General features: G+C 39.9%; 1 protein-coding gene across 2 annotated transcripts in view; it reads left to right on the top strand.

Annotated features, from left to right (window-relative positions):
• The window catches only part of HECA (hdc homolog, cell cycle regulator), a gene marked incomplete at its 5' end in the record, with an annotated part of 50,656 nt that extends 41,539 nt beyond the window's left edge, over positions 1 to 9,117 (top strand). The window contains 2 exons of one of the 2 annotated variants that reach the window (XM_081093999.1): positions 1,688 to 1,868; positions 3,265 to 9,117. In XM_081093999.1, the coding sequence (XP_080950125.1) occupies positions 1,688 to 1,852 (165 nt within the window). In that variant the 3' untranslated portion in view covers positions 1,853 to 1,868; positions 3,265 to 9,117. Of the gene's footprint in view, positions 1 to 1,687 lie in introns of both variants that reach the window. The other variant, XM_081093998.1, reaches the window with a different exon arrangement.
• Between the last annotated feature and the right edge of the window lie 4,463 nt (positions 9,118 to 13,580).

Here is a 13,580-nt window from a genome sequence, read left to right as displayed (position 1 = left end):
CATAGCCTGTCATTTAATTCCACAATTGACTACTTTTATGCTATTCTATTCTGTTTAAAACTTGGCCTTGGAAATGAGATATTACAGTCTATCAGTTACTCATGGCAGCATTTTATAATACTCACTGTGCTTTACTGCCAGCTCACAAGGTGAGAAACAAAAGGAAGTGGCTCCTCTCTCTTCACATACACACTCACACACCAGAGAGATCTGTCTTTAGAGAAACAAGGAAATAAAAGCATGGTGGGGACTGTAATTCATAGCATGTTATCATTTGGAAGGACCTGGGGCATCTAGTCCAGCCTCCTTGTTTTCCATATATAATGGAGGCCTGGAAAATGAGAAGGTTTTACACAAGTGTGTCACAGCGATGAGTCAAACCTGTACTTCCCAGGCTGGCGTTCTTTCTAGGGCACCACTGACAGGCAATAGGGTTGTCTCCTTCCTTACCTTGGAGAAAAGCAGAATGGCCTTCTGCACACCCAACCTGTTGGACTTCTTGTATCTTTCTCACAATTTAAGCCCAGACTTTTATTTTCTGCCTCCCTCCCTACTGAAATGGAAAACACGTTTGATTGCTGTTTGGCTTTAAAAAAACCAAGTAACTGTGGTCACTGTGAAGGTCTAAGTGTTAGACATGACTAAGGAATCAAGGAAAGTGTTCCAGTCAAACTTTGAGCCAAACATAAGCAATGATTAGTTCTTAGAAAGCAATAAACAAGTTAAAGATGTGTGCTCAGAATCTCTCACCTTTACTGTTGCTCAAAGAGGTTAGTCAGTTAAAAGGGAGGTTATCTCAGGTTAGAGAAAAGCAGTCCCCGTAGTGGCTCGGAGTGTGGGGTCTGGATTTAAGCTGCTTGGGTTCAGATCTCAGCCTTTCTGCCGCCTAACTGTGTGGTCTTGGGCGTGTCACTTTACCCCTGCGGGCGCCTCAGTTTCATCTAAAAATTCACCATTCTACCCACCTCACCGGCAGTGTTTCGGGGACAAAATGAGGTTACACTTTTCTATTACACTTTTGGAATGAATCTAAATTGAGAGCCTGTTGTCTTTATCATTTCTGGTTATTCACCTAAGGCCTGTTGGTGAAAACCTCTAGTATTTGCCGTTAGAGAGGCCTGGGCGTGAATGAAGATATACTCTGCTGGTGGGTTCTGGAAGCCTCAGGATAAATACAGCACTGCTTCCTGGATTGTTTCTTTTACTTTAGCATTTTAGGGAAATTTTATTTTCATACAAAGAAAATACAAATATAGTTAGGAGTAGAGTAAAACATGTATATGAATTTTAAAAATAAACTTAGAATCTTCAAAGAAGTTTATGCAGTTTTGGGTGGGGAAGTCGGCCTCAGCCACTCTTTGAAATCTCGGAGGAAGAAGGCATGTCCTGTTGTTGGAGACTTTAATGGAGAAATTTAGGGCGGTACAAGTTTACATTTTCTTGTAGCGGTGCTACATATGGGGAGAGAAGTCAGAGTTAATCTTTCAGACTAATGAATACGTGATTCATGTATGTCTTCTGCTTATCTCATGCCTTGCCTACCCTGTTTTCGGTAATAGAAACGATAGGGTACTATACTCTGGGTCAGTTTCGCGGCTGTAACAGTCTTGCCTTTGGGGTCAGATGACTTGGGCAGGTTCGGGAGGCAGAAGGGTGTGGCGGCTCACGTGCCTGTGTTTCCCCCCAGGCCCGGCTGAACTGTAAGCACTGCGGGAAGCCGGTGATCGACGTGCGGATCGGGATGCAGTACTTCTCCGAGTACAGCAACGTCCAGCAGTGTCCACACTGTGGCAACCTGGACTACCATTTTGTGAAGCCATTTTCCTCCTTTAAAGTTCTGGAAGCTTATTGATGAAAGCTTTGTTTTGGTAATAGCTATTTTATCGATACTATTACTTTATTACATATCTTTTCTAGGGAAACATTCTGTGATGTTAATTTCTTTTCTAACTTAAAGGAAAGTTCCTTTGTGTACGTGGTCACTGAAATGGGCTGCCCCTGCCCTCCCCTGACTCCCCAGTGTTGGTCTGTGGTCCCGGCCAGAGCCCGGTGGGCAGTCCTGTGAGTTGGCATATTGGTTCCCTATCACAAAGAGTCTCTCTTGCAGCGTTTAAGGTGGTGGGGAGGATGGGCGGAGTTTAAAAAAGGAATTATGTGGTTCTAAACCAAGAGTTTGGTAGGACTTGGGAGCACACTCTTCTTACTCAAAGTCAACCGTTTAAAGACCCGCTTTAGATCTTCTCTGGGCCGTGGGAAGACTTGTGACAGGTGAATGTAACTCTGTGCCTGGAGCTGATGGTGTGTCAGTCCATCTTGTTTGGCTTCTGCAGCGCACTTTGACGTGCAGTTTACACTCACTGACAGTTTATTTGAAAGTTAACATGAGGGCTATTTCCATCACTCTTCTAGTTTCATAGTCAGTTTTCATACTGAAGATAATATCCAAATTATGAGACATATGAGAGCTATTGGTATTGCACATATTTTTCGGGAAGCTGACCTATAGCAGAGAGAATATACTAAGTGAATTGGATGCACATGGATTTAAGAGGACAGAAATGTAGTAAACCGTGATTTGAATTTGGTCACATTAGCTCTCAAGGAGAATCCATGAATAATAACATGATTTGGGCAGCACTGATATATGCAAGTTGCACTGTCGAAATGCCACTTCATGTCAGACCCTTCTCATAGGTAAATCTCACAGCCACAGAACTCACTGGTGAGTTTGGGAACCACTCATGGCCACACTTCTCTTCCCCAAAATTGCTGACAGCAACGTTTTACCCCTTTAATGCTGAGTTTCTAAAAAAATTTGGCCCTAGGGAGGAAAGGAAAACATTATTTGTGAGGGTATGAGGAAAAGAATAATTTTAATATTTCTGTTTTAAGTGTATTTCATTTTGGAAAAATCACTGAATTTAAGGTATAACAATATGTTTGAAAGTAGATAATTTGGAAGATCTCTATGATACCTTACCATTGGTGAAAAAAAAGATGATACTATATGTCTTTATTTTGTCAGAGCATTGGGCTTTCAACATACAGCTTTCTGCTCATTAGATATTGGTGATTTAATTAGACATACATCCTATGCCCTTATAGGATTGGAATATTACACAAAAATGAATTTGATGATTTCAAATATGATATATATATATGCTAATTGAAAGCTTAAAATAAAATTATTTTACGGGCAACCAAATTCGGAGTTATGTGAGCATTTATATTACTCACTTGGTTTATACCATTTTCTCCCCTCAGATAAACAGTTGTTTTTCCTCTCAGAAGTGTTCAGGCATTATTGCAAGTGAGCTTCAGCTCTACATGGAACATTGATGTTTTGTTTGAAACAACACAGCCTTAAAAAGAACCCACATGTTAATAGTCTTCATCTTTCAGTTTGGATGATTGTAATTCAGCTTACCGCATCTGGTTTGGTGTTTGATGATCTGAAAAGTGTTTCACAGTGGGGGAACTGCTCAATGCCAGTAAGAAGCAGAAAATCGTCATTGGTCTGACAGTATTTGATGCAACTGCAACAGGTCTATAGGACATAACCTTTGCAAATTTGTCTGTAATACACAGAACTGTAATCGTGGGTTAACTGTTTCCCTGTTGATTCTCTCATGTACCCAAGTACAAAAGTTTCTTTTGTCTTTTGAGCACCACTTGGCTTTTACCTCTGAATTTAAAATGAATAGTAAAGTATTTGTAATGCTGTTCTTTAACCCACCTAAATTTTTGTAGAGAAACCTGCTAGTATTATTCTCAAACTTAAAGTTTATGTATAGATTCCATTTAGCAAGTTCCTTGGTCTAAAACTGCTCTGAGTGTAGTGTCTACTGCATTCAGTATTTTCTCCTTATATCACTTTCTACTTCCTAAAAAATAAGTATGACATAATTAGGTAAAACTTGCTTTTGACCTTTGTTTGGATGAAAAAGGATCCTATGGATGCTGCAGTTCCACAAAAGGAGAGGCATAGATAGGTATCACATCTGAGGATATCTTTGGCCTTCAAGGCATCGCATTCCTGTCTAAAATGGAAAATTTGGTTGATTTGAGAATAAAATATAATGGATTATACAATAATATAGAGAATAAAACTTATTTTGGAAATCTGCTGACCTTAATATTTTCCCCATGCTTTTTCAAACTACTTTGCTCTGAGTACCTTGATGGAAATTGGAATATGTCAAAAAAGGTGATTATTTTTGTTGTGGTTTGGATATTAAAAGGTACTAGTCACCCAAGAGATCCATCTTCTGTTTTTCTGATGAATAGTGCTCAATAGTCTGAATCACTTATAGTGACTTATAATTTCAAAGCAATTTGTTATCTGCTCTAACTTTTTTATCACTTATTTTTAAGAGTTATACACCTTGAACAAATACAATTACCTAGTTTAGTTTAGTGAGGAAACTATTTCTGATGGTCTCATCATTCTCTTCAGACCAGCTCAGTTCTCCACTTTCTTCTAGTTGCATCTGCAGCACTTAATGTACTGGGTTTATACCTGAAAAGAGATATTGGTATGAAACTGGGGAGTTAGGACAGTTATTCCATTCTAATTAAGAAAGAGCTTTCTCCAGTCTTTATTTTAGTTTTAGAAAAAAAAAAGTTCATTTTCAGAGTAAGAAGTATTTTCATATCTGTTTTGGGGAAGTTAATTAATCAGAAAAGAATATTATTAGTTGTTTAAACCCTAAAACTAATAGATAAACTGATACATAATTGATTAGACCACTAAAACTAACGTGCTGAAATCTTTCATTTTGTCCTATAAGACCATTTCTTAACTTGCCCTCTGTTCTCCTGTGCCAGGTCAGTAACTATAGCTTGCTTTTTTCATTAGTCTCATGGTAGCAGCTGTTGAGTAATTTTAGTTGGAGATTTGGGAGGCAGGGAAGCGAAAGTGCTCTTGTTCGGTGTTTTGGTTCCTATAACCTGATGCTGCCTAACTCAGCTCATCTCCATGTCCTGTTGACTTTATTACCCTTCCAGGTAATAGAAAGAAAACATAATGGATGGGCATCTTTAAAACCAGCTAAAAATGTATTCTTGTCATTAAAGATTACTTGTCAAGATGTCTTGGATTGCACTTTTGTGAAGGGAAGACAGTGTAAATAGTTCAAGAATGTTGACAAAATTGAAACATTTGGTTATGGAATTGTGTGTAATGGTAGAAGGTTTCTGTTTGTGAAATGTATGTAATAAAAATAATAAAGCTTCAGAAACTTACATTGTGTCACTTTATTTTTTGAGCTTGGACAGAAAAAGTAGTGGAGAAGACTTTCTGAGGTTTTGTTCACCATTCAGGTAACCATTTCATAGTCACTATTGCGGCTAATAAAAACTGACCTTTTTATGCTGTTTGAAAGTGATTTGTCACAACGTGGTAAACTCCTTTTGCAACAAAATAAGCATTCTGTATAACAGTTTATTCCCTATGAATAATCTAAAATTATTGTTCTGGTTATAGGGAATTCTATTGAATAGATAGATAATCCTATTCTACAGATGATTTCCTTGGTTCCTAGGCCTGTAACATTTTTCGTAATGAAAAGATTTGGTCATATGCTTTTTCATGATAAGAAAATGGGAACTGAGTTATAATTAAACTTCTTGCTGACTTTATGCACTTTGATCAAGTGTAGTTTGTCTTTCAAATCTCCTTGACTCCTCACTTTTTTGAGCCCTTATCAGTTACTGAAACATTCAATAACATTCAGCAAGTATATTTTAAAATCTAAATATATGCTCAGAAAGTTTTTGTTTGTTTTTCTTTTCAACCAGCCCCCTACCCCTATCCCCTTTGCAACCATCAGCCTTATATCTGTATCTGTGGGGTCTGTTTCATTTTCTTTATTCATTTGTTTTGTGTGTGTGTGTGTGTGTGTGTGTGTGTGTGTGTGTGTGTGTGTTTTAGATTCCACACATAAGTGAAATCATATGTTATTTGTCTTTCTCTGGCTGACTTAATTCACTTCCACAATAACATCTAGGTTCAACCATGTTGTTGCCCTTCATTTCAAATATTCTTAGCCAATGGGTTGAAATGCACACAATCATTAGAACATAGGATAAGATGTGGAAATGTGGGTGAGGAAAGAGCCCAGTCTGCCAGTAGATTCAAAACCTGTCTTACCACTTATTTGCTTCTGACATCTGAGGCATGCATTTTGTTTTGTTTAAAGGCTCATGGACTTGTGATATTGTGATTTCTACTAGTATAATTTATGTCAACAAAATTCCTTTGTGGTTGCAAGGAAAGTGTAATTCTTACTGTAGTAGAGAGAAAAAATAAAGTTAAACAGTAATTGTTAAGAATTAAGTTTAATGGAAGAAAAGTATGATTTGTTGTTAGTAGTTTCCATTTCTTAAAATATTGCTAATATTGTTTTGACTTAAATTTGGCAGCAATTAGATCACTAATTATGTAGACCACACTGTTTCTCTAGTAATAAGGAGTTAAATTTCGGAAGAAACAAATTTTACCTTGAGCTTTGGTTTGTTTCATGTTCTCTCAGCTCTCCATACCTGAGATAAACCTTATCTAATAAGTGTGAAATATCTTTGAAGATAGTAAAGTGCTATACAGTGTTACCATACAGTGGAAATAATGTATTTTTAAGGCATATTTTTCTTCTAATGACAGCCTGTAGCATTATGATAATTACTTTATATAAGCTTGATCTGCTATTGGTATGCCTTAGGGAGAGCAAAAATGAAAATTAACAAAGCACTTTGTCTCATGGAGTTCAGTATAACAGTACTGACTACATTTGTCAGGGTTCAAATGGGATCGGCCACCACGGCACCATTTCCTGTGATGGACCCCATGCCAAGTGGGTCTGATACACTTGATTGAACATGTAGATCATATCTTAAAATCAAATTTAGAACAACCTAATTACATTCTTCATAAACCCAATAGTGGAAACGTCATAGCCATAATAGTCACAGCATTTAGAGATGCCAGAATTTAGAGCAAGGGGTATGGTTTTTGTTGTATTCAGAATAATACATGTTTGTTAAATTTCATTGAGCAAACTCATTTTAGAGAGAAACTGAGGCCCAAAGAACTTAAATCTAAAGAAGTTCATGTAGTTAATGGCTACTTGGAATTAAGTGTGCATTTCTTCTCCTAGTCCTTCCTCAAAATGAGCTCAACGAATGGGTACATTGTTTTCAGTTGAGAGATGACTTTGGGCTTGTTTTGACAAGGCAGTAAACTTAAAGGGTGTAGCAGCCCAGGTGCTAAAATGGAAGTAATTCTGAGAGTCCTTGCGGGGGCCCCTGCATAAGGGTGACATGCACATTTGATAGCAACTCGTATTCTTAAGAAAAACAACTAAAAGAAAAATTATATTTGAAATCAGTAATTGTGTCCTCTATCCTCCTTTTTCACGCATTAATTAGTTGACATCTCTTCCCTTTTCTTAAGATCATTGTTTGAGAACTGTGGGTGCAAGGTGACATTTCAACAGTCTATGAATCCATCATTTTATTCACCTTGGGATCTGACTTTGAGATGTTTTTGGATTCAGACATGTCAAGCCGTCATATTTGATAGCATTGATCTATCTAATTTGTACAGGGTTTTCCTTTTTGACTAACTTTTCAAATAGCTTGGAGTGTTTCATTTCCAGTTTCTTACTTTCTTGTCTGAAGGTCTGGTATCCCAGACTTTTGTGAGTTGTTAAACCTGGTTAGTGTTTATTTGAAATTCCATACAACCTTAGGGGAAAAAAGTGCTGGTTACAGGTTTCTTGTAGAGAATTTTTTTTCATGGTTTTTAGGGGCTATCTTTTGGGCTAATGATTAGTGATATTCCGAGTTATTTCAAAACCATGGATTGGCAAACAGTGCTTTACATGTTATTACTTTCATCATATTAACAATTCATATATTTTTCTGAAGTTCTGATGACACAGCAAGTGGTTGATGAAGGAAGAAAAGTCGGGTGAAGCCCCTAGGCTCGGGTTTATCTCCCATGGCTCTAAAAAGAGAGTGGTTTGGGCAGGAGCGGATGGTGGGAGTCCTGGGGGCTGTTGTGAATATTTCAAAAAGCTTAATAGAGATCACATAACATTGCCCACCACAAGGCTGCACAGGATATCTAAAAGGTCAGTTTATTTTTGGCAGGAGTTAAAGCAACCTTGGTTATCTCATACTGCTCAGAAACACTGGCAGTAGCATATGCCTTTGATGAATAATATATGAGAACACAAATGAATTGTGACCTAATAAATGCTATTTATTTTATAGCTATAACCTTTCAAAGCTGGTTAGGGTCATATTAAGCGGGGGGGGGGGGGTGGTCTTTGGTGAGGACAGAGTTGGAAAGTGCCATTTTTTAAAAAGTGCCCACTTTTTCTAATCCTTTTCCTGTGTGATCCTTTTGCTTTCTATTTTCTGTACCTGGTCATCTCTTTTCTAACTTGTCCTCCTGCCTTTCCTGTTGCATTAAGTTTCTTAACCACTAGGATGCAGTAAAAGTCTCCTGATAAACCCAGACATGAGTTGGTCAGTAAATAAAAAAAGTTAGTTAAAAAAATAGATGCCTACAGTTGGCACAGAGATGGATAAGTGGATCAACAGCAAGGTAGAGACCAGAAGTAGATCACACTTACATATGTGGTCAATTGATATTTGACAAACGTGTAAAGAGAATTCATAAGAGAGCAAACAACCTGTTTAAAAAATAGGCAAAATATTTGAGCAGAGACTTCACACCCCCCCTCAAAAAAAACAAAAACAAATGAATACAACACATGATAAGATACTCAACATCATTAGTCATTAGGGAAATGTAAATTAAAACCACAATGCAATACCAGTACACACCTCTTAGAAGGACTAAAATTTTAAAAAGACAATACCAATTGCTGGCAAAGATGTGAAGTAACAAACTCTCATACACTGCCACTGGAAATCAGGTGGCAGTTTCACAAAAACATATATCTGTCAGATGACCCACGCGTCCCACTTCTCTGTATTTACCTGGGGAAAAACGAAAATATGTTTCAGGAACTTGTTCATGAATGTTTGTAGCAGCTTTATTTTGTTATAGCCCAAATCGGAAACAATCCTCATGTCCATCAATGACAATGGATGAACAAAAAAGAAATATCTGTACAGTAGAACACTACTGAGCAATAAAAAAGAACAAATTATTGATACTGGCAACAACATGGATGAAACTCAAAACAGTGGCACTGAAGTGAAAGGAGTCTGAGGGAAAAAAGAATATATACCGTATGATTCCATTTAGGTAAAATGCTTATGAATCTATTGTGACGCCCCTCCCCCAGGATGATTTATATACCACAAACATTTTATTTAAATTTAACTCATGATTTCACATATATTGGACAGTTTGGTTCTTTTGTTTTAATGTGTGATACCTGTAGTTGTAGGACCATGAACCTTTATTGCAAACCTCCTTTTGTAATGCATTCTTTAACAATACTTTCCATTGATTCTCTTTAAAACAAACAAAGAACTTACAGACACATGAGAAATTATATATATCCTATATAATAAAAAGCTAATATGCAAATCGAACAGCAGGATGAGCAGTCGCTATGATGATCACCAGGGGGTAGACGCTCAATGCAGGAGCTGCCCCCTCGTGGTCAGTGCGCTCCCACAGGGGGAGTGCTGCTCAGCCAGAAGCCGGGCTCATGGCTGGCTAGCACAGCGGCAGCACTAAAAATCCCTTGGGGATGTCTGCCGAGGGGTCCCAGACTGAGAGAGCACAGGCTGGGTTGAGGGACCCCCGCCCCCCCCCCCCCAGTGCATGAATGTCATGCACCAGGCCTCTAGTATATATATAAACTCTCTAGAATTGTGGGAGAAACAATATGCATATAAAAACTTTCTAGAATTTTGGGATTTTTGTCCCCTAATTGTTTACTCTTACATCCCTTATGTTTCAGTCAACAATATTTTTATGTGTGTATAGTTTGCCTTATCTTTTGAAAACATCCTCCTGAGTTATTGAAATAGTGTTTTCTTTTTATAATTATATTTTATTGGCTTATGTGCAATTCTTATTAAATTTCATCATTGCAGTGACAAGTGTAACTGGCATAAACAAGTTTGGGAACAAACACAACTAATTTGGGTAAGCACACAAACTTTGCCGGGGAAAACCGAATGCAGACAGACCCTGCCCAATAGTGGGGCCACCAGCCACCCGAATTCGCAGACTGAGGTCATTCATCACACCTCAGTTTTACAGAATGAATTGGAGTCAGGCATGTGCTGAACTGGGTACACAAAGGTCAACTGAGGGAGATCTCCACTGCTCGAGCTCTCTAATGATCACGTTCCTCAACTGTAAATATGAAGACTCTCTACCTGTGGGTATGGGTATTATTAAGGTACAAGTGAAGTAATGTAAGGAAAGTGCTTAGTACAGACCTTGGCATGGAGTAGGTGCTGAAAATGTGCCTGGTTATGATCATGTATTTTATTTCAGAAAGCACTCATAAAGTTAGGCAGAAAGGACCTTAACTGTTGTCTGAACACATTTGTTTTACAGATGGGGAGGGGAAGATGGCTCTGCACACACATCCGCGGCTAGGGCTCAAGGACTGGAGCCTTATTCAGTGGGTAACCCTGAGGCAGCTCTCCTGGGGGCTTCTTACTAAAGGCTCCTGCAAACCTGGAGCTTCTCTAACACTAGGGGAGGAATTGCAGGTCTTATGCCCCTCTTCAGAAAGCTGATCTAATAGCTGTGAACACTTTAAAAAAATATTTTTATTGATTTTTAGAGAGAAAGAAAGGGAGAGGGAGAGAAATGCCCTGACCAGGAATCGAACAGGCAACCTGTGGTGCGTAGGACGACATCCAATCAACTGAGCCACACCGGCCAGGGCCATTTTTTTTTTTTTTTAAAGAGAAATCTGCTTTTCTTGGCTACTTGAGGGGCATGAAGCAGCAGGAGAGGGCTGGCCCTGTTTGCCCAGCTGGCCGAGCTTCACCGGCTGGTTGTAGGTGATGGAGAAGTCGCCAAGGTAGTGGCCAACCCTCTCAGACTTGATTGCCACCCGGTCAATTGTAGACGCCACCATGGGCCCACCACCCGTTCCTGTCCCGCAGGTGCATCCTCCCCACCTGCCCTGCTCCGTGGGCGGTGCCTCCCCCGTCCCTCCCCCCTCCTTGGCCTCGCGCAGGCGCTGGGCTGCCAGTGCGGCTTCCTCCGCAGGCCCAGGCCCGGTTCGGTTCCACCACCGCCCCATGGGCCAGCCCAGCAGCTGGGGGAGCCCCACGCTCGGCAGGTGAGCATGCGGAAGGCCTGCTGCTTCTCCACTTCCACCATCTCGTCGGTTCTTCGGAACGCACTGGAGCATCTTCTAAAGCCATTGGCCGAATTCTGCTTTTGAACGTCGGTGCTCCTCCACATTCCCCGTCAGTGGGCCTGCGAGCCAGGTGGGACCAGGAGAAGCCAGGTGAAAGCAGGACGCAGTGCGCGCTGAGGTGAGAAGGGGTGAGGAGGCTGGGAGAAGGCTAGGCAGGTGAGAAAATCAGCAGGTGAGCTCTCACTCCATAGGGCGGCTTAGAAAGTTTGTGAAGGATGATCCATCTCTTCCCCTGGTGGCGAAAACAAGCGGCTGCCCACACGTTGCGCGGTAGGGGCTGGATTTTTGTGTTGTTTTGTGTGTCTGTGTTGTTGTTTTTTAATCTGAAGAATCCTCATGAAGGATGGCATCCGCATTCTTGACATAGTGCAGTGAATGCCACACAGGCCAACACGCGGAACCCGATGGAAACCTCACCTCGCTCTGCGCTGGCCCGGAGGAGGCCCTTTAGTTGTTAGTGTTTGCTGCTTCTGGCCAGAACCAGCCTGGGGGATCTAGGTTGCCAGTTGTACCTGCTGACGTGCTTCAGGGTCAGGACGCCCTGGAAGGCATCGGAACTCAACAGCCAACCAGGGCCAAGAACCTGGAAGGGTGCTGGTCTCAGGTAGGAGGCCTGGGTTTCCACTGGGCCTCTGACACACTCAGGCAAATCACTTAACCTGTAGGTCATGCTTTTGTTACCGCATGAAAACACAAATGCAACTAATAGTCTTGAGTGAGATCTAATGAATTAATAGGCTAAATGAATGTATAAATTGTTCAGTGGGAAATAGACACGCGAGTTTATTGAAGTGAGCAAGTCAGTGATGACTCCATTTCTTTCTAAATTTAAAAAAATAGCAGCTATCCCAGATGCCTTTGCTCTTTGGTGTGAGGCAGCTGTGACCGTCTCACTAAAATCGGCCTTTCACATGTCATGCTTGATGTGCAGCTAAATGCTATTCAGTTCAGCATTTATTGAGCACATACTGTGTGCAGGGATAGGAGCTAAAGGGAGCCATGCGTATTTGCTCAAAAGGCTGATCCTCTTCAATGGCTGAGAACATCTTTTAAAATGTTGCCGCATTCTACTTTTGAAGTGTCAGCATTCCATGAGAGGTGACAAGTCTGCTTGAGGTATATGCACCTAAAATAGTTCTCGCTGAGAATTACTGTCTTCATCTGTGATCTTCTACCCTAACACTGAAATGAAATTTTAAATGTAGATTCTTTTTTTAAAAGGACTAATTGGAATTCTAACAAAGCATTTGACTGTGAGGTTTGCGTTTTTAGATTAAGAAGAATTGTGTTAGATTGAAAAAATTCAGAAGAGAAATTTCACTCCTGGCATGGCTCTCATTTACATTTTTGTCAGGCTTACTAAGGCACGTATGGTACTTGTGCAGGGGAGCAAGAGCTTTTTGAAGAACTGAGTTGGAATCACCATCATTTTCTAGATGTCTTTAATCTGGTGGCTATGTAGGCGGGATCTGGGCTGTGGTTCTTACTCTTTTGAAATTGGGATTTTGACATTAAGCATTTACAATGATGCTTATTTGTAAAATGTACTAATGTTTTATTATAACTTTTGGGGTAAAAACACTGCAAAGGAGATAACAGGCATATTCTGTTTCTGTTGCTAAAAACTATAATTTCTCTTCAAGCTGATGTGCAAATTTTAAGGAAATAGCTCTAGCAAATCATCTAAGCTATGCAAGAAAGCTTATTCAGAATTGCTAAGTTCAAAAGAGATGAGTTTATCTAAGAAGGATGCTGTTTAAAATAGTCAAGTTGAAGGCGTTTGTTACTAGAATTGCCTCTGTTAAGGTTGGAGCAAGTACTTTGGCACTTAGTTTTCTTGCTTTATACATAATTTTAATACACACGATATTAATTATGAGTCTAAAAATTTCAAAATTTATTATTAAACCCCAAAGAAAGGAAATCAGGTCTTGAAGTACGTGTTCTCTGCTGTGGAGATGTACTAAGGTTGAAAGTATATACTTCTGAGTCAGATTTCTAAAGTTGTCCAAGGAAGTAAGCTCTCAACTCTTCAAAGGTAATACTGACTTTGTAGCTGTGGGAGGTACAGGTCGGGCAATGGCAGAGCCAGATGAAAAGAGAGGTTTACCGGATTGCAATGTCAGCATTTAGCAAGGATGATCTTGTTGGGCATGAAGTTGCTCAGATGTGAGGTACTCAGAAGTTGCTAGGCTGTTGTGCGCT

Source organism: Myotis nattereri, assembly GCF_964212035.1.
Source record: "Myotis nattereri genome assembly, chromosome: 6".
NCBI classification, from domain to species: Eukaryota; Metazoa; Chordata; class Mammalia; order Chiroptera; family Vespertilionidae; genus Myotis; species Myotis nattereri.
Note: the sequence above shows the minus strand (reverse complement) of the source record. Positions and strands in the feature narration are given on the sequence as shown.